Source organism: Athene cunicularia (genome assembly GCF_003259725.1).
Source record: "Athene cunicularia isolate RWA chromosome 3 unlocalized genomic scaffold, athCun1 chr3_part1, whole genome shotgun sequence".
In the NCBI taxonomy this organism is placed as follows: Eukaryota; Metazoa; Chordata; class Aves; order Strigiformes; family Strigidae; genus Athene; species Athene cunicularia.
Genome location: NW_020799097.1, coordinates 10,133,774 through 10,155,884, shown reverse-complemented (window position 1 = coordinate 10,155,884; position 22,111 = coordinate 10,133,774). Strand labels below are relative to the sequence as shown.

The window sequence follows — 22,111 nt, the reverse complement described above, 5'->3', positions numbered from 1 at the left end:
CCATCTAGGGACCTGCTTTTGTGAAGAGATTTTTCTGAAGGGCTCAGCACTCAGGAGTACCTGTTTTTCCTAAAAGAAGACAAGCTGGTTTTATAATCTGTCTTTGAACTTTCTGATTATATCTTTTTTTTCAATATAATTTGAAAACAGGCAATAAGACCACAGACAGACAACTTTTGTTTTGTATACAGCTCATTAGCAATATTCAATACAGAAACCTTTCCTGCAATGTTTTCAACTAAATAACTAGTAAAGCACACAGGCACTCATATGCCTGACAAGGAAACAAGGGTTACAGAAAGAAAATTAACATAAAGGAAATTTCTTTATCGTTTTCCTTTTTGATTTTCTAGACTAAATCAGAATGTGAGACTTGCTGAAACAAGTTAAGGACAATAGAAGACAAGTTTCAAATATAATCATGACTAAATTAAACCACAGCAAGGACACTGATCCAGGACAAGACAGTCATAATAAAGTTGCCAATAATAATGTGAAAAAGCCAGAAGTAATCACTAGTATCTTTGGTTTAATCTGGAAAGCAACAAAATGGTACTTTCAGGGTTTCTGACAACAGAGAAATAGTTCATATCCTAATACTCATGTTAATGATGCCCATTTTAGAACTTCAGGGAGGTTACAGAGGGCTAAAAATAAAGCTATTTTAGAAATTAGAAAAGCTGGAAAAGGATAACAGAAAGAAACATGGACTAGTGAGCATTGCCTTGATGCTTGGTAAAGTTAAACAAAGGCAGATAATCAATCAGTAATTAAGAGCATTCATTACTAAAGTCTTGCCAGAATCATGCCGCTGTTTTCTTTTTATGAGCCTACAGGCTTGGTTAATAATGGTATCTTATCCAGTGACTGACATAGCAGTCCTGAGAGTTCCCACCATCTTCTTCCAAAGCAGGACCAGGACAGTGGAAGCTCCTATCCTCCAGCTCCTGTAGACAGGGCTCTCAGTGCAGCACTGCAGGTAATCTGCTTCTCTGTACAGAGTCTGAGCTATCTCTGCATTAACTTAGGCACTCAGATGACTCAAGCAAGGAGGGACAAACCAGAATGCCCTGGTTTTGATTCTTCTCCATGACTTTGGTGAGATGAGGAGGAGAGAAGAGTATGTCTTGCTGTTTGGTCTATGAATTAGTAAAAGAGCTATGAGGCAAGCATGATAGTGTCAGAATGAGGGCTTGGTGTACACCAGCTTTTATTATGCTCCTAATTCTCTTTCTCTGTTTATGTGTTCAGTAGGACTTGATTTCAAAGTGATAAAAGGAGAGAAACATCAATTTTTGCTTTGCTTCCCTCTTCTGGAGCACCTTCTATTTTCCTTGTGCCTAGTCCTTGCAACTCCTGCCCAATGTCATCCTATTTGCCCTTTTCATCTCTCCTCAATCCATTTCTCCCAATTTCTAGCCAGTATCACTTTCTTGCTCCACTTCTAGAATCTGCAGTATTGCCTTACCTTCTCGACTGACAATTAGGCCTCCTTGTCATCTTCAGCCCTCTTCTGCCCGCAACTGCATCATATACCTCCTCTTACCCTCCAGACTTCTATTATGGACTCTTTTTTTCCTGCTTTAGGTCTAAAGATTACTATTGTTTTTCAAATTATGCTTTTGAAAAAGACCACAGACTGTAACTGAAGGAGAAATGGGAAGCTGCAATGGGAAAGCAGGAAAATGCAGAAGGAAGGGTAAGGAAAAAAATGATGAAATTAAGCAGAGGCAACAGCAGGCAAGATAACAAAGCAAGAGAAAGGAATGAGGTTGAAGCTGATCACAAATGATAATCAATTCTAACTGCTGACCACCAAAAATAAAAAAGGATGTTTACCAGTCATGAAATTCATGTTACATTTTAAATAAACGTAAGATCTTTCTGGAGAAAGGAAGCTTTATCAGGGAAAAATTAGGGTGAACAGTTTGGAGTTAGCAAACTCTGACAGACATTATTCCTTGATCTATTTCCTGTAAGGCCACTATTCAAGCTAATGGAGTTACTTTTAGTAGTTACTACTTTCAGCTTTATATTCTGACGCTATAAAAATTACACTTTGAGAAAAAAATCCATTCTCTTAGACTAATTAATAATTGTTACAGGTCTGTAGCCCCAAACACCACAAATTATTGGGCAAGTACTGTGTTGCATGCCTGTGAAGTGATGTCTACATGCAGTATAACTCAGCAGTAAAATGTGCGACATGACAAGAATATAAATATAACGACGGTCATGAAATCAACCTGACAACATTGCTCCTTTATAAGACATTCTTCACAAAATGTCCTGAGCAGCTTCACAATCAAAGTCAACCAAGCTGAAACAAACAGGGTGTGAAAAAAACTAGCTACTGAGCACATTATCTGCCATGTGCTCAACAGATTCAGGAGCAAACACACAAAAAAAGTGGCCTCACAAGCAGGGAATTGATGGTACTGAAAGTACCCAATGTCATGGTAAGAATTCTTGAAACTATTTTACTAGTAAGTAAAAGTGACACATGCAAACAGCAACCATTTTGCAGAAGTGTTTGGTTTCTTTAACACTGAAATGTTGAAAAAACTAAACACACACATGAACATACCACTGTAGCTTCTTGTTTGAATAATTTCTGAAAAAGCACTGAACACATGAATAGTTGATGTCTCATTTCCAGAAGTGTTGGGCACTCACATCTCTAAATCACAGAACTGTAAAGTCACAGAATGGTTTGCATGGGAAGGGACCTTTGAAGATCACCTAGTCCAACCACCATGGGCAGGGACATTTTTCACTAGATCAGGTTGCTCAAAGACCCACCCGTCCAACCTGGCCTCGAACACTTTCAAAGATGGGCCATCCACAATTCTTCTGGGCAACTGTGCCAGTGTCTCACCACCCTTATCATTAAAAATTTCTTCTTTATGTCCAGTCTAAACCTACCCTCTTTCAGTTTAAAATTGAAAGTATAAAAGTTGTGCTGTCACTACAGCCCTTGGTGAAGTCGGGTACGCAGGACCTGCAACTGCTTGGTGCCTCCTCCCAAGGACAGCAGCCTGACTGCTCCACATCTACTTTATAAAGGTTTAATTTTGTGTTACCTAATCTCTACCTCCTCACAAACAGAATGCCATCATATTCAGCAGCATCTCCTGCCACTTGTGTTTTGCAACCTCCCAGCCTCACACTATGCTCCTCAGAAGACCGTTTCCCCTGTGCTGCTGCCTCACATGAATTCCCTCTTCACCACATCCAACAGCAGAACAGATACAAGAACCCAGACTGTGGGCACAACTCCAGAGTCTATCTGCCTGTGAACAGAAGAGCCTCAAATAGATAGTGCAACAAGAGAAGATGTTTGCATGAAAAAACCTCTGGCCTCTCTAATTCCAGAGGCTACACATAAAATTCTGTCTGAAGGGCACCCTTCTTTTTTTTCACCTGGTACCTGAACAGACCCACAGAAAAACTCTAGCAAAGTGCAAATGATGTTCCATTGTAAAATTTTGCCTGACATACCTGTCACACCACATCTAGACAGTTTATGAAAAGTAAGAGAAGGGCCAGTTACCAAGGCAGTGAGCAGATTCCAGCAGTAGCCAAGCAGGATCTGCACTTAGAGGCAGGCTGCTTCAAAAGCGCAGGGTCCCAACTGCTTGGTGATACAGCCTGAGGAGGGAAGATGGGGCTGAGCCTGGTTCCCCACTGCCTTCTCTCCCCTATATCTTGCTGTTCACAGATGTCACTTTTTCCTCTTGGCTGCGCTGTGGGTAAAGCAAACCTCTCACTGCTACAGAGAGATGGCTCCACAGGAATTAAAATAGAGAAGGACACAGTGAGACATTGTCAGACCTAAATGATACCGCTGTTGTAGACGCAGCCCCGTGCTCTGGCTGCTGCCTCTCCTGCTGATCATGAGATCAAAACCTCTTCCATAAAAAGAAAATGCAGCCTTCCTGCCTAGAGGTTTCTTGTGTTGTTTTGTGTTTTTGTTTTGTTTTTTTTATTTTTTAACAGGTGAAATAAAATTGCAATGGCTGAAATATTGCCCAGGCCATGGATATACCTATTGCATGAAGCAATTCCACTTCTGATGTTGCAGATGCTGCTGGAGGTCAGACTGTAGGAACAGTCACACCAGAGAGCATGGGAGACACAAAACTCTCCCTCGTAAGCAAGGCACTGAGGCTCTGCAGTGGCAGCTGCCCAGGGGCTTCTTTCTGATGCAAGCAGAAAAATAGCTGACATAGTTCTGCACTTTTAAAATTTGATTCCTATTTCTGTTTTTATTGCTAACTGGGCTGACTTAGCACACAAGCTTTTGCAGTATAAGTAATTTCAGGGGCTGGGCACTGAGCTCAGCGTGCACAACAGCTGGCTATCGTGTTGAAGGGACGGGTTCAGCTGGGGAAACACTGTGAGCCTTTTGAGAAGCACAGCGAGGCTGGGTGTTGAATCGCAGAAACCTGATAAATGCAAGCAATCCACAAACACATGAGTTAAAAAAGTAGTCTTTACAAGTATTCTGACTCACCCACAAGTTCCAGCTCAGTTCTGCTGTTATTTAACAGTAACGATAATATTGTAAAATCATAACCAAAATCATTCCCCTCCTATTGGCAAAAAAATCTCTCAGAGCTCAGCTCACCCAGAGCAACAATTGCAATTCCTACAGCACTCTTCAGAGATGGCAGATGGATGATCTCAGCGAGGCCTCCAACTAGCATCTCCCCCAGAGAATTATGACTTGACACAAGCAACATGAGCCTGCATATCCACCCAACTGATTCATTGCAGACCCTGCTCCTTGCTTCTACTTAGCTACCTGATGATCTGCTACTGCCAACCATCCCCCTTGGGGCTGGCTAGATTAGAAACATTGAAGATTCATGTGCTGCAAGGGATGCAGCAGGGAAAATGGATCAGGGAACACAGACTGTGGGTAGAAATGCTGGTAAAATGTCTCAAACTCTCAAATCCCAGACAATGTGAGACCTTAGGCTCACGCGGTGAAAAAAAAAGTGGCAAACATATAGTGCTGTATTAGCCCAAGGAGAGTTCTTTTCAGGATTAGCTGCTGTTGACTTACGGTGTGAGTTTGGGCAAATAACTTGATCCTTTGGGCTAGTTTGCTGACTCACAGATCCTAAATGGACTCAAAGTACATTAAAGTTATGCCATTTTACATTGGTGGAGAATCTTGTGCAACTAAGCCATCTAGTAAATTGAAGAGATGTGAGAAATTAACTGGGGTCTGGTAGGGGCATCTTCTGTGGAATACCCAGGGGGAGCAGAAATTATATCACTAATCTGTGTCAGTAGGAGGGACTAGTGAAAGTGTGATGGAATTATGCTGATGACAGCAGGGAAGTAGCAATTACAAATAACTGCATGATATTTTAAGCTTCTACTCCCTGGTATTACAGTGGCTGCAGCAATGTTGGAGGAATGAATGATGATTTCAGATAGAAAACAGACTCAGGACTTTTCAGGATCTGGATCCATATGGAGAAATGCTACAGCAGACCTTTCACATGCTACATGGCTAGGACAGAGGACCAAAACCACAGGATCAGCACAGTTATAAACATATAGTAAATCAAACATGGCCAAAATGTCAGGTGCTGATCCAGGAGGCTGCCTTGTGCACCTCACCCAGTCCTTCTGTGCTGCCCACCCAGTTCCAATCTGCAGCTCCTGGCCTCATTCCTGTCTCTGTTCATCTTCCTTTGCACACCCAAAGGAGGACACTAGTACCTGCTGTACTGGGTTTGCATGGGAAGGTTTTGGTAGAGGGGGGCTCCAGGGGTGGCTTCTGTGAGAATCTGCTAGAAGCTTCCCCCATGTCCAACAGAGCTGATGCCAGCCGGCTCCCAGACAGACCCACTGCTGGCCAAGGCCGAGCCCATCAGTGACAGTGGTAGCACCTCTGTGAGAATGTGTTTAAGGAGGGGGGGGGAAAGACCAAAATGTGGTGGAATAGCAGCCAGAGAGAAGAGTTAGAATATGTTAGAGAAATAACTCTGCAGACACCAAGGCCAGTGCAGAAGGAGGGGCAGGAGGTGCTCCAGGCACTGGAGCAGAGATTCCCCCACACCCATGGTGCAGCCCATGGGGAGGCAGCTGTGCCCTGCGCCCAGGGAGGGGAACGGTGGGGCAGACACACACCTGCAGCCCGTGGGGGACCCCACGCCGGAGTGGGTGGATGCCCAAAGGAGGCTGTGACCCTCTGGGAAGTCCATGCTGGAAGAGGCTCCTGGTAGGAGCAGAAAGGAGACTGTCCTTTTCCATGTTGTTGGCCATTTATCTGTAGGACTTAAGGGTACCTTGGCATCCTTAACAACATCCATCAGTAGCATCTGTCCTGTAGTGCACAACAGAGCCACGATGGCTCACCTCCCTCCTGTGAGCAACAGTGCTGTGCTGCCAACAGCTGGCAAATGACTGGCACACTGAGCAAGTTCCTCCATGAGAGTAAGGAATATGACAGGCTGGGTTACATCTCCCACCACCTCCCAAAGACAGCTAAAACACTGCTTACTACCAACAGAATGCAACATTTGGATAGCCCCCAAACACCTCACAACCTTTCAGAATTCACTCTCTCTGCACCGCTATGTGGCAGGGCATGGCATCCCTGGAGGGAAGAGGGGCCCAAGAAAGCTGGTTAATGTTCAAGATCACCTCCTCCAAGCTTAGGAGTCAGGAGGCCTGCATGGATGAATGAGGAGCTCCTGGATAAGCTCAAACACAAAAAAGAAGCCTACAGAGGATGGAAGCAAGGACAGGTAACCTGTGAGGAATTCAGAGAAATTGTCCAAGCAGCCAGGGAGCAGGTTAGGAAAGCTAAAGCCCTACTAGAATTAAAACTGTCCAGGGATGTCAAGGGCAACAATAAAAGCTTCTACAGGTACATCAGTGATAAAAGGAAGGCTAGGGAAAATGTGGGCCCTCTCTGGAAGGAAACATGAGACCTGGTTATCTGGAATATGGAGAAGACTGAGCTACTCAATGACTTTTTTGACTCAGTTTTCACTGGCAAGTGCTCCAGCCACACCACCGAAGTCACAGAAGGCAAAGACAGGGACTGGGAGAATGAAGAACCACCCACTGTAAGAGAAGATCAGGCTCAAGACCCTCCAAGGAACCTGAAGGTGCACAAGTCCATGGGACCTGATGAAATACATCCGCAGGTACTGAGGGAACTGGGGGATGAAGTGGCTATGACACTATCCATCATATTTCAGAAATCATGGCAGTCCACTGAAGTTCCCACTGACTGGAAAAGGGGAAACATAACCCTCATTTTTAAAAAGGGAAAAAAGGAAGTACTGGAGAACTACAGGCCAGTCAGTCTTGCCTCTATGCCTGACAAGATCATGGTGCAGATCCTCCGGGAAAATATGCTAAGGCGTATGGAAAATAAGGAGGCGATTGGTGACAGCCAACATGACTTCACTAAGGGCAAATTATGCCTTACAAATTTAGTGGCCTTCTATGGTGCAGCTACAGTGTTGGTAGATAAGGACAGAGCAACTAATGTCATCTACCTGGATCTGTGCAAAGCATCTGACACCGTTCCACATGACATCCCTGTCTCTGAACTGGAGAGACATGGATTTGATGGATGGACCATTCGATGGATAAGGAATTGGCTGGATGGTCGCACTCAAAGAGTTGCAGTCAACAGCTCAATGTCCAAGTGGAGAGCAGTGACAAGTGATGTTACTCAGGGGTTCGCACTGGGACCAGCACTGTTTAACATCTTTGTTGGTGACATGGACAGTGGGATTGAGTGCATCCTCAACAAGTTTGCTGACAACACCAAGTGGTGCGGTCAACACGCTGAGGGAAGGGATGTCATCCAGAGGGACCCTGACAGGCTGGAGAGGTGAGGCTGTGCAAATCTCACGAAGTTGAACAAGGCTAAGTGCAAGGTCCTGCACACGGGTTGGGGTAGACCCAAGCACAAATACAGGCTGGGTGATGAGTGGATTGAGAACAGGCCTGAGGAGAAGGACTTGGGGTTATTAGTGGATGGAGAACTGACTATAAGCCAGCAATGTGTGCTTGCAGCCCAGAAAGCCAACTGTATCCTGGGCTGCATCAAGAGAAGAGTGGCCAGCAGGGCGAGGGAGGTGATTCTCCCCCTCTACTCTGCTCTTGTGAGGCCCCACCTGGAGCACTGTGTCCAGTTCTGGGGGCACCAACATAAGGAGGACATGAACCTGTTGGAGGGAATCCAGAGGAAGGCCACGAGGATGATCAGGGGGCTGAAGCATCTCTCCTGTGAAGACAATCTCAGAGAGCTGGGGTTGTTCAGCCTGGAGAAGAGAAGGCTCCAGGGTGACCTTAGGTGCCTTCCAGCACCTAAAGGGGGCCTACAGCAAAGATGGGGAGAGACTCTTTTATCAGGGAGTGTAGTGATAGGACAAGAGGTAATAGCTTTAAACTGAAAGAGGGTAGATTTAGATCAGATATAAGAATGAAATTCTTCTCTGTGAGGGTGGTGAGACACTGGCACAGGTTGCCCAGAGAAGCTGTGGCTGCCCCCTCCCTGGCAGTGTTCAAGGCCAGGTTGGACGGGGCTTTGAGCAACCTGGGCTAATGGAAGGCGTCCCTGCCCATGGCAGGGGGGTTGGAACTAGATGATCTTTAAGGTCCTTTTCATCCCCAACCATTCTATAATTATATGATTCTTTTACAGATTGGGAATGAAACACAGTCCTGAAAACTAGAAGTGAGCTGTCTGCAGCCTAAACAGGATGTCTCTGAAATGAAGAATTGAAACAAACTCCCCCGAGACCTTGGCCAGCAGCTCTGGACCAAATGCTTCCCTTCCCATTTGAGCGTCCTGCATTGTGTGGCACTGCCCTTGTATCTTGGCAGCACCACTGAACAAATAAAAACAACTCCAGTGAGGTCAGGGTTTGCTGTAAGAGCCCCTGAGGGACGAAATGAGGGTTAGCCCTCAGGAGCCTCTTAAGAATGCATTTGCTTTTTTACATATTACAGGAACAGTAGGGGCCATGGCTCTGTCACTCACAGACAAGATGAGAAAGACAGATGACTCAGGAGCAGGTTTGCAGGACAAGACTGTTATACATAGCAACAGCCTATGCTGGCAGATAACCCATCACACAGATGAAAAATGAGACGTCTTTAGCAAATGGGTCTAGATAATGCTGTAAGGTGGTTTTGAGAGCATGACACTGTGTTTTGTGTTGAATGATGCCTTCAAGAATGCCTTGGATGCTATTATGGACAAAAAGCAATAAAAGCAAGGAAGAAAGAAGCTTGGAAATCTTCCATCCAAACCGCTCTGACCAGTTTGAGTACCGTGCCAAATAAGTAGCAGTTATTATGGAAAATCATGGTCCAGAGAGCAGAACTCAGAAAACAGCCCATACTAGCAAAAACCCATGTCAAGACCCTTTCCTAGCCAATGGACACACCATGGCTCACACCCACACAGCTGAACTCTTACACTCCAAACCAGGCTGGCTGTACCCACCCAGTCCTGGGCTAGCTCCTGAGCTGTGCCCACCACCACTCAAGAGAGTGCTAGCTCACAGGAGCCACAGCAGCCAGCTACATGCCTGCTGCAAAATGCCCTTGGTGTTTTATGATCACAGAGCATCCTTAAGCGCCAGATATACACTCAGCACCACCTGCCCCAAGAAACTCAATGGTTCTAATCCTGACTCCTAAATGAGCACCTTCTTCAAGCTGCCCTGTTGACAAAAGCCAACATCTGTACTAGTGAATAAACATGGTCAGGGCTTGGGCTGAGATAATGGTACACAGTATCTGTCTCGTGAGTTTTTAGCATGCTTCTTGGCATGAATTTGGCCCAGGCTAATTACTGCTTTCCCAAATGATGCCTGGACATAGTTCTGGGATCAGTACAAGCTCAGGGCCCTTCCTGTTTTGGACATGGCCAGCTTGCTCTGGTGAGTGGAAGGATTTAGCTGTTGGACAGAAGCTACTTCATCCTAGTTGGCAGAAAGCAAGACTACAGTTCCTGTCTGCTTTTATTTACTGGTTTAGCACAGTCAAATCACCCACCACAGCTGCGTATTTCACAGTGATGATAAATCTTACTCCCCCTTATGATTTGGACATGACTGGGCATTTCGGGCATTATGGAAAGAAAGGTTTTCAGAATTTCTGGAAGGTAACAGAAAGCATTTTTTCACGTTAATGACAGTTGTCATTAACAATGATCCAAATGCCACATTTTTGTGCAAAGGGGAAACTTTTCTCCAGGCAGACCTATAAAATCAGCTTTATTCCTTTTACCAAAGGGATAATGGAGAGATCTAACATTTAAGTACTGTGATGCAACCTTAGAAATTCAAGTGCAGAATGAAGAGCTGCTGAGTCCCAGATGGGTGTCTACCCTTAAGGACATTCCTCCTTTCACTGACACTTCAGATGATTCCAGATATGGCCAACTGCTACAAGGGGCATATAGCAAGAGATGTGATCCCCAGGTGTGTTAATTAGTACCAGCATATAGTTAAAATGGCTAATTCATACATTTTTGGCAAAGTTTTACAGATTGCTTCCAAAAATGGTTTTCCAAAAGCCAGTTCGTTGATCCTCTGAAACCAAGACAGAAACTTCTGCGGCAGATCCACAGGAAAAAGGGAACAATGGTTTTATTAAGTCAGCTGAATTAGGAACTTGACAGCATCAGATGAAAGGAAAAGCAAGTCTCCCATCTCGATTTAAACTGAGCACACATTCACCCCATAGACAGCTTCCTCTAGAGTAAACAATTCTGTTATACTTGGTGAACAGAAACACAACAGGGTAGATCTGAATCCGTCCCTTATTAGCAGTCTGTCTCATCTACGAACAGTTCCCTGCATCCGTCGATTAAAGATTTCCCGTGCCTTGGTGAAAGGAGCAGGCTAATCGATGAGGTAATGCTTTTTTATTCTAATTAAGGACTTGAGTCATCCTATTATTGTAAAGTCCATGAAACAAAACATGTTTAAATCTGCCCAATTACATCATGTTCAATCCTCTTCCAAAGCAGAAGTAAAAAAAAAATAGACACTTTTGATTCTGTGGAGTTGTAAATTTATCCTGTACCCCTTCTAAAGGATCTCCTGCCTTCTATGAACCTGTCTCAGTTAAGTAAGGACTTGCTTAGTATGCCTGCAGAATGGCTCAAGGCAGCTTCTGCATGCCTTCATCACTGTTAAGTTCTGCACTGCTACAAATGACTGCATATTGCTGTTAAAACAGGATGGGAAAAGCAAAAGCTGAGAGTTCACTCAAAAGACTAAGGGAATTATTTGAAAGCTGGTGCCAGCTAGTGGCAGTGGTATTTCATTCCAGTTCCCTGACATGGCTCTACAATTCTTCTATATACAGAAAAGTGTGGTAAGTTTTACTGCTTTAATACATTGTAAACAATGAATGAGATCCATTAAAAATCCCATGACATCTTTCTTAAAAGCAGACATATCTACTTCAGCAAGCTGGTCAAATTTCAAGCTGGGTATTTATATTTACATCAGTGCAACTCTCCCTCCATTTCCAGTTGAATTACATGTTCTTCACTTACTGTCTGATGCTGCAGTGAAGTGTTGCACTAAGCTATTAAGTCCTTGCTGCATTTTACCCCAGGTGTAGTTACATTTGTGTTCTGCTTGAAAATACTGCTGGATAGCATACACAGCTGTAACACTGCACAGACTACAGTTATTTGAAGTCCTCTGGGTCTAGGATGGTGGTATAAACACAGATTTACTATTTATAAAACCCATTAAAGTATAGTCAGTGTTCTAATCAGAAAGAAAATGAAGCACATTAAAATAATTACTTACACTCCTTCCCAAAGGATCCTCATGTTCCAGCTGTGTAAGTACTGGAATCACTCAAGCCAGCCATGACAGAAACTTAGCACTGAAGTTTAACCCAGGCAATTACTTCAACATGCAACATAAAATCTGGGGAAATAATGACTGCATAATCTTATGGAACCAAAAATCCAACATTAGACCAGGAAATATGAATGCAGATAAGGACAATGCTGGCACAGGGAAGGACTCTCACAAGTTTTCCTTAGGTCAGGAAAGTGACTATTTCCAGAATAAAAGAAAACACAGCAGAGCCAGCTTTAGATCTGTAAATTATGCATCTACTTCTCTGAAAACATCTGACAGCCTGAGTACCCTAGCTCTGATCCCAAGCTACAGCTCTTTCTGAGTGCCAAGCAGTGGACACAGCAGAGGGGTTTTTGCAATCACCTGTCAAATATGTTCTCCTGAAGGAGTGCTTATGGATGTAACATGCCAACTACAAGCCCAGAAGTACCAGAAAATCTCAATTTTCCTGAGTACACTTGCATTCAGTTAACACTACCACAGAACAGCAATGACAGAAGAGGGCTGAGTCCTTCACACATCCAACTTGATTCCCCTGGTTGGAAGGAACAGCTAGAAAGGGTTTTCAGTTCCACCACTTGAAGCCACACAGGCCTTGGCAGAGTTCTCCTAAGGAAAACATATTCCAAGAGAATATGTTTCTTCCACTCAGAAGACACAACATAGAATGAATATGGATGATTCTGTAAGATTCAATAGCTATTTCAGTACTCAATTTTACATTGTTTTCTTTCAATCACCCTCAACCTTCCATCTGTGAGGAGACAACAAGATTTACAGTAAACAAACATGTGAGAAGCTGTGCTCAGGAGAGGGGATTGGAGGCAGAAGAGAAAGGAAAACCTGTTGCATGGAAAAACAATACTTGCAAAGCACCTATAAACATAAAAAAGTACATAATAAACAAACTGGAGGGACTGAGTTCCTGCAAGGAGAGCATCCCTGCCATCCTGCTTTACTCCCTAGCCACACAGTTAAAACAACTCCAAGGTAGACTATAATGTTGCCCCTCAAAAGGATTGAGAGAAGACAATTTATGAAAATTAAGTGAGGCTCATCCTTTAACTGGATGGGTAAGACAGACTTTGGGCTACCTTTTCTTCTTTTTCCTCTCTTTGATGAGAAAGAATACTGTACCAGACTATGTCCTTGGTTTTCAGAAAAATTTCAACTGTCAGAAATGTTTCAGTAAAAGACCAACATGGTTGTTTACAGGGATTATGCAAGTCGCCAACCTGACAGCAGCTGGATTGGAATTGCGACAACTATTTCTGTCACTTGGCAAAGCGATGGTCGAGCATGCCTTGCAACCTAAGCTTGTGACTCAACAACAGACAGAAAATAAAAGATCTGCCTGTTTAAATCTCAGAATGCTTCACAGCTGTGAACACAGATACACACACTGCTAGGAAAACAAAGCTTGCTCTTTCTTTTTTTTTTTGTTCATTGTTTTAACTATCTGAATTGCATTAAAGAAAAAATAAGCTGTATCTTCTCTCTTGTTTGATGTTTTGTCACCTTGATTCTCTCGCAGCTGATCAGGACAGACAGACAAGTGTTTCTACTGCTGTGTATGAATCCTACTGGATTCAGAGGGGAAGTTATGCACGTACCTGGCTAGACCAAAAGGCAGTTGTGAATTTATGAGTCGCTGAGGAGGAGGAGGATGCCTAAGGAGTAGTATCCTGAGGAGTGGCAGGAGTAGAACTCTGCCAACCAAGGACCAGAAGGCACAGCAGCTGAATACACATTTTGACAAGTTTGGTCCAGACCATCTGTCCAGCAGACAGCAGCTGTGCCATGACACCGCTCCAGCCTGCAGAAATTCTCTTCCTTGGATGTGCAAATCCACTGGCAAGCACACTGTCCTCACCTATTACAGCTCTGGGACCTCCATCAATAAAACCACTTGGAAATATGCTAAATGCAGGGCTCCCCTTAAGCCAACTTCTGCCTCTTTGTCAGCCATTTTCAGCAGGCCAAGGTTTCTGGCAGAGGAAGCAAGAACAAATGTTGCCACTCATTTCTCCCCTAAAGACAAAAGGTTGATGCCATCCTAGGCTCTTCTGCTACAACAGGGAAGAAAAGGAAAGGAAGCACTGGGATGAACAGCTCAGGAGCCAAACTCTAGCCTGGCTGCCATTAGGGTGCTGGGAGACATGAAGGTGTAGGACGCAACCCAGAAACAACTGTTGTCCTTCCTGTGTGCCAGCCTACCTCCTCCTGCAGCCAGCTTGACTCTGCAGGGCTCTGGCAAGGCCAGGGCTGGCTGCTGTTGCTCAGATCCATCACGCATTTCATCTGCAGCCGGAAAAGGTCCTGAGTCTTTTAATAATCTCCTTACCAACTAAACCCATTAATGGCAAACCTCTGGCACCAGGGGTGATTGAGCTTGACCCCAGAGACAACAAGGTTTTAAAAAATTTTGGCAGCAGGGCCCCAAAAGGTCAGCCCTCACCAGCCCCATCCCTTCCTAACTATTGTCAGGACTTAGCTGTATCCGTGTTTAAACACAACAGATGTAAAGCTTCCACCTACCCACGTGTCTTTATTCCACTGGAAAGGTACAAATTTGGATGAGGAGAACCCACAAGGGGAAATCCTTTGAAACAATAGCAAAGGTAGACAGTGGAGACAGAAACTCTCCAGAACACATGAGGAGACAAAAGAGCTCTTGCCTGGGGAACACCCACCTCTGGGCTCTGCAGTTTGCCAGGACAGACCTAAGGCTTGGGGAAGATATGCTGTTACTGAAAGATTTAGGGAGGCAAAGGAAAAAGGACGGAAGGGAGGGAACTGCATGTGGAGGAGAGGCGTCTGCGAGGGCTGTGGAGAGCTGATGAAGACAGAAAAGAAAGCACAGGAAAAGGTGGGTTTTCCCAAGCTGGTAAACAAATATTACCTCAGAAGTTAATTGCAGCTGAAGAAATGCATGCACTGAAAGGGCTACTGCATGCTTTAACCCATGAAGCAATCATGCTCCTTCTGCAAAATCATTGCTGCTTTGTTCAGAGGAGCTGGTTCTGAGTCATTTTAATCTGCTGCTGTCTCAGGTATATTGGAGTAAACTGAACACAAGTGCTAAATTCAGTTGTTTTAACTACAGAGTAAGAGAATAGAGATGCTAAAGCTCTTGGCTTCAACTTACAAACAATAAAACTGCATAGTTCATCCACAGAGGGAGAAGACAAAACCCAATTCAGTTACTGTGATGTGCTTTTTAAATTGTTATAAGGTTCAGAGCTAGAAATGCCTAACTTGGTCCTGCTTGGATCAATTGAAAAAATACACAACAGGTTGCCTGAGTTCCCTAAAGAAAGCAAACCCTTAAGGAACCCTCAGGGCAGACTGGGAGCAAACACAGCAGCAGGCAGAAAGCTAACCCCTGTGGGCAGAGAGAGCTCATGGTCATACCACTTTTTTTAGTAATTCCTTCATACCCTGGGCCTGAGCAGAGGAGCTCAGTTCAACAATTTGCCTGTTAGGACAGTCCCTGGTACTCCCCTGGCATGGGACAAACTGCCTTCTCCTAAAGCATCCTAATCACAGCCCAGGAGGCAGCACAAGGCCAGCAGCCATTTCCAGTGGGCATTCTGGATGTAGCAAACCTAACTGGGAGAACAGGAGAATGTAAAATGGTATAGACATGGTCAGATACTGCCCAGTCATCCTCAGCCAATGTGCCCCTGGCACAGCTGAGCTGACTAGCATTGATGCTGCTGCAGATTCCTGCTTCACACAGCTCTTTTCACTCCATGCAAATCTTTCAAACCACTGGCAAATTACACCTTTTTTCCATTGCAGAATTTTCAGCAGTATCATCAAGAATATCCTAGCTGTGGGTGAATAGCTCCTCCATCTTGTGGCTGTCTTCCATGCCTGTCCCTTTAGAGGATCAGCCTCTTTCAGATCTAGTATTCTTGCATCTTTCATTCCTCATGGCATTCCAGCTGGAGAATTATTGCAATTATGACTAGCCACACAGTACTATTTCACAACTTATGAGGAAAATCCTTTAAAAGACAGCAGTGTTAAAAGATACTGCACCTCTAAAAACCTAGGTATATGGTCAAAGCACCATGGTACCCTACTAAGCACTTAAAAATATGTATCTGCAAATGTTGAGATAGATGGATTTAGAGAAGAGACATAAAGAGCGGTACTGCTCTCATTTTAAGAAGAACAACAGAGACAAAGATAAGTCAAAATACCTAATAAAGTTCCTACAATGTGGAGTAAAAGACGTATCTGATTTCCCATTTATAAAGGAATTAAAACATTTTAACAAAGGGATATTCTAATGATCGTGGCTTACCAGAAAAAAAAAGAAAAAGAAAAAGAAAAAAGAAAAAAGATGCTAACTTTAAAAAAAATAGTTTGGCTATGAGAACCATGTGACTTACAAGTCACTGTATGCTTACACTGTCAAAAATTAAACAGAGCTAGAAATGTGCCACTGCTACAAAAGTGAGTACTAACAGATTTAGTACTGAGTACTAAAAAGTGAGTATTAATTCCCTGATGCACCGCTGATGTCAAAGGACTATCTTACTCTGTATTAAGAGTGCCTGTTCTTACAGAACCTGCATACTCCGTTCAAAGCTGAAAAGATTTCTACAAATGTCCAGGAGAACTCGCAGAGTAACTGGTGACAATACACTGTAATAACAATACTCCAAACTACCAACAAGGGCAGTAGATGAAGAGGACAAAGTACACCCCTCACAAACATATTTCAAAAGAATTTCAACACTGCACCCCACAAATGTAACCTAATTTTGAGCACATTTTATTCTTGAAAGAACCAGGCCTGGGAAAAAAAAAATAAAGGAGGAGGGGTTTTAAAAGCTAAAAACTTAATTAGAAATATGTATAACAGTTTTTGAAATGTCTCTGATTTGTACAAGGAAAAAAAACAATCTTTCTGTTGTTCAGAATCCCAGACATGGCCCAAGATCACCCTGTTAACACAGAAAGAAAGCTTTTGGGCATGAGAATCATGCAGTAGAGAAACACAAAGTTTGTAGACCATCATTTATACCTACAAAAGCTGAAGAGCAGAATAGGCAAGTGAGTTTCCCACCAGACATGAAAGAGCAACTCAAACACAGCCTTGAATGCTAGGAAGAGAATCAGCACAACTAGGGTGTCTCCTCCAGACAAAAGGAACCAGACCATTACAACTTTCCACCTGGATGATCACCACCAATACAAAACCAAGAAAAAAAAGACCCTAGTTTAGCATTTTACCCCTAAGGCCAGTATATTTAACTGGATATCTGGTGGTTCAAACAGCACAGCAGCAGTGCTGGGCCAAATCCAAATCACAGCCTTTTGGCCCAGGAGGAAAAGTTGTTACCAAATGAAGCGTGCTGACAACATATGGAGGCCTGTGCTACTGGAGCAGTTTCATCCTCATCCAGAAAGAAAAAAACCTGTAAGATTATGCCAAACACATGATTCAATTTAGGTCAGAGCTCTGCTGCTCAAAGCACCCTGGCCACTGATACTGCTTGGAATGGACTGGCTTGTTTCAGTGCTGACTTTACATCTTTTCAAAGGTTTTTCACAGGGGAAGGGATTGTGGATTTTTTTTTTTAACCTGAATTTACTAGGCATTAGGGGGCAGTTTACTACTAAGCATGTTTATTCAGCCTGCATCACCTCCTTTTTTATTCATTCCCATCCCAAAGTAACTTCAAGTTTGAAGGACTAAAGCTGAGGCCTGCAAGCTCCCTCTTTAAAAGCATGTAAGCACCTAACATTTTAATGGGCACAGAAGACACCCTTAAATGGTCATCCAAAAAATGGCCATCCACTGACAGCTAAGCTCCTGCCTTTGGCCTCTGACCTAGACACCTGTAACTAGATGGCACAAACCTGGGATATGATGCTTATGTCTGATCTGATCTCCATTCATGTGAATTGAAAATATCTTCCATGGAAGCAAGGTGAGTTACAGGAAAATAGAGACAATATGAAATCAGATTCAGGATTCTCATTTCCACTTTTACATTTCTGCCTTGACACTGTACATGTGAGATTTACAAGAATAATAATAAATACATATGGAGATTTATTTTTATAGACAGACAACCATTGGTTTAGAGTGAAAAACATCTGACTGCATAACATGTCATGCTGCAGCTCTGTACCAGTCAAGACCATACTTCTTATACAAATTAAGTTATTCTGAGTCAGTAAGAAATCTGTTCTCAAAAGGAATGAAAACAATAAACTAAGTGGGGATTAAATACCAGATCTTGTCATCCTTCGATGCATTAAAAGACCAAAATAATCAACTTTCAAATGCTATGTCAAACTGTGCAGAGCAGAAAAGCAAACTTCTTGCTTGTTTTGGCACAGCAAGTTCTTCACAGCTTCTACTTGTTGTAAGTTGGAAAATACAACATTGCATTTGCTAACCCGATAGATCATTTTCCTATCCAAAAAAGGAGAGCTTCTTTTATAAACCTACCAACTAAGGACCATTTTGTGGGAAGTACTGCTTTATCTAAATTCTCATTGTAAATAGTTACTTAACTTTTTTAAAATAAGTAATTTTGATGCTGAGTAATTAAGCATGTGCTTTGTCAAAAGAATAATATTTAAAGTTTTCTGCTGATATGTAAAGGATTAAATACTTCAAGTAAGAAGGACAATATCTGGACATCAACAATTACATATGATTACAATAGCAGGAGCAAAGTCCAAACGGCACTTCCAGTATTAATCATTGTAGTTGACCCGACTTAGTGTGGGAGACTCCGGTTTAAAGCCTGGAGTGAATGATCCCCTTGGAAATGATTCAAGGTAATCGGGAAACACCAAGAGAGGGCTCTGGCTTGTTACTATCACTTACTGCCTATTGCTATGAAGAAGCATTCTGAACGCACTGTCTGGGTACAAGACAAAGAATATTCAGTAATGGCTGGTGACTGTGGGTGGCTAAAACAATTGAGTTGAGTCAGTCAGTGCTTACTGAAGATCAAGAACAGCCAAGTCTTTTCTACTCAGGCATCTAAAGTCTGAGACACTCTAAAAAAAGTAGTCACTACTCATGATCCCAGCCACTGAGAAACTAAATTTGCTTCCAGGCTTCAACAGTTAGAAATGCTTTTTGGAATTAAGTGAGAAATTCCATCTTGAAGTGAAGAAAATAACTGTCTGAAAATTATTAGACAGGTAAGCAAACCCAGACACTAACATCAGCAAGCTTTGATTCAATTATTGTTTCTCAAGAAGTTATGGCTTATGCTGTAGTGACGTTTTAGCATGTGACATTCCCTTCAGATAAAGGAATAAGGAAAGAAAAGCCTATTTGTGAACATTCCAATTGAAATGTTGGCTCTTTTGGTCTTTACACTGCTATAACTTTACCTCCTTGTAAACACAAATGAGCTCAAAAGCAGTTCCAGACACTGTGAACACCAGTGTACTCCAGAATGGCACATCCAGTGAACCCTGGTGGCTTTATGCTTTGTGGTGGGACCCTGCAGTGTGTAATAAAGCCCCTGCTGTGGCTGAGACTGTTATCAAGGCATTCACAACGTCCCTCTGTCAGCTGGATTTCCTGAGGAATGCATTAAAAAGCCACTACAAAGTCTCTTCCCTCTACCGAGTCAGAGGCCTCTCCTCCTCTGTGAAATTCAGCTGAAAGTGGCCAATGTTAAAAAATGTTGGGATCAGGGGACACTGACATAAAACAGCCTTATTTTTTAAGAAAACTAGACTAAAAACTAAATAACAATTGCACTACCAGCCATACCTGATTATACCAAGAGGGTCTAAATCTTCTTCCTCTTCTTCCTCCTCTTGCTCTTCTTTTTTCTCCCCTTTTTTGGCATTTTCCGCTGATGAAAGCTGTGAGATTAAGTCAGGTGCCTTCTCCTCTTTGAAAAAATCCAGTGCCTCATTTTCTTCATCTTCTTTCTCTTTGTCATCAGGAATGTTTTTAACCTTGAAGTCAATGGTACTAGTAGATTTTGTTCCTGCAAAATACAATAATGGGTGCAAAACTGAGTACATAGGATAACAACTACGTTTTATTTGATACCTTGCACCTGTTCCTGGTGGTTTTGTTCGGGGAATGAAGGACATGAGCAGCTTTTGTGAAAATCTTTCAACATGCAGATGGGTCAGGGCAATCCCAAACACAAATACACGATGGGAGGAGAATGGATTGAGAGCAGCCCTGAGAAGGACTTGTGGGTACTGGCTAACAAGAGGCTCAACATGATACGGCGATGTGCGCTTGCAGCCCAGAAAGCTTCAAAAGAAGCGTGACCAGCAGGTCAAGGGAGATAATTCTCCCCTTCTACTTCATCCTCGTGAGACCCCACCTGGAGTACTGTGTCCAGCTCTGGGGCCCCCAACATAAGAAGGACACAGACCTGTTGCAGCAAGTCCAGAGGAGGCCACAAAGATGATCAAGGAGCTGCAGCACCTTCCTTGTGAAGACTGAGAGAGTTTGGGTTGTTCAGCCTGGAGAAGACTCCAGGAAGACCTTAGAATGGCCTCCCAGTACTTAAAGGGGGCCTACAGGAAAGATGAGGATGGTCTTTTTACAATGTAGTGATAAGACGAGGGGTAATAGCTTTAAACTGAAAGACGGTAGATTTAGATCAGATATAAGGAAGAACTTCATCACTGTGAGTGTGGTGAGACACTGGCACAGGCTGCCCAGAGAAGCTGTGGCTGCCCCCTCCCTGGCAGTGTTCAAGGCCAGGTTGGACGGGGCTTTGAGCAACCTGGGCTGGTGGGGCAGGGGGGTTGGAAATGGATGATATTTAAGGTCCCTTCCAGTCCAAACCATTCTATGATTCTGATTCCTGACTGTCCCTTCTATCCAGTGATGTGTCATTGTATGTCTGCTCTGTTTACTGATTTAAAGCAGTTGAGAAAGACAGAGAAAATGAACTTTACCTGAAATACAGCAGCACATGCCTAATCTGCTTATTTATGTTCCTTCTATAGCTAATAGAAACAACAGAATTTCCACATGATGATTCATCTCATCCAAATAAAAGTTGTCTGAGATGGGATTTTCCCTCTGAAGAGCCTGTTTCTCTCCACTGGCTACAGAGAAGCTGTAAATACTATGCTTAGATGTAGGTAGCTAACTCACATAGCTATTTGAGATAAAGTCCTCTTTTTGTTACTAATTTAATTCATTTGGGCTAAAATTAGAGCATTGGACAGCATGCAAAAGGTGCCACAGTAGCTCTTCAATTTACAATCAGAAATTAAGCCTGAAGTTCTAACTACCTTCAGTATGCAAGATCCATCCAATTGAGCAAATTCAGCAAATGAAACATGCACTTTGACCACGACTTCTTACCATACTTGTTATATGCAAAACCCAAGAGAGTGAAGAGGGAGTTGTGGAGTCTCTGGTTGCTCAGGAAACAATGTAAAATAATGAGAATAGCTAAATGTGGGCTGCTGAAAACCATGATGGATAAAATTCATGGTTTCATCCTTTTGACAGTTAAACTAACATGGCATGGGAGACTCATGTCACCCAGTTTTTCATGCTTGCATCTGCCAAATCACCCAGGACAGACTTCATTGATTACATGTGGGAGTCTACACTGGGCATGTGGTTGTATGCTCCGCTTATAGGCAAGAAAGTGTTGGCTGGGGTAGGCAGTGAATGTTAGGATGCTGCTTATCCTACCCCACCTCAGACATCTGTGTTTTACCATGTTGGTTCTCCCTAAACTCCCCTGAATATATTAACCATGTCTCCAGCAGCTGTACGGAATGTGTAAAAAAGTAGCTTGAAGATCTGCAGTGTATGTACTGAATTCCGCCTGGTTTGGTAGGGTGAGAATTATATTATTCTGAGGTAGATTTCGATGAACAGGTCACATGACTGGCACCAAACCTGTCCACAGTATAAAGACAGTGCAGACTAATTCAGCTGTAGACATGTGCACCATGGTTAGGTTAATCAGCATGCAAAGGTTAATCAACATGATTTCTGAATTCCCAGTGCAAGGGGTCTACTTTCAAGAGAACACTGCCAGGGGAAAAAAAAAAAAACAAAAAACCAAAACCACAGAACACTCCAAAACCTTATTAGCAAAAGGATTTTGCCTATTATTATGCAATTTTGGCCCCTTTGACTTTAGGAAGCTGTCAGTCTCACAGAACTTCTAATCCGGCCACACTTGACACTTTTGCAAAATCAGCTGTTCACACATGGTGACTTGCTAGCACCT

At 43.2% G+C, this 22,111-nt stretch overlaps 1 protein-coding gene across 1 annotated transcript in view; it reads right to left on the bottom strand.

Annotated features, from left to right (window-relative positions):
* The window catches only part of HS1BP3 (HCLS1 binding protein 3), a 63,125-nt gene that overhangs the window by 16,075 nt on the left and 24,939 nt on the right, over positions 1-22,111 (bottom strand). Inside the window, exon 4 of the mRNA XM_026846484.1 lies at positions 19,654-19,876. Within this exon, the coding sequence (XP_026702285.1) occupies positions 19,654-19,876 (223 nt within the window). The remainder of the gene's footprint in view (positions 1-19,653; positions 19,877-22,111) is intronic.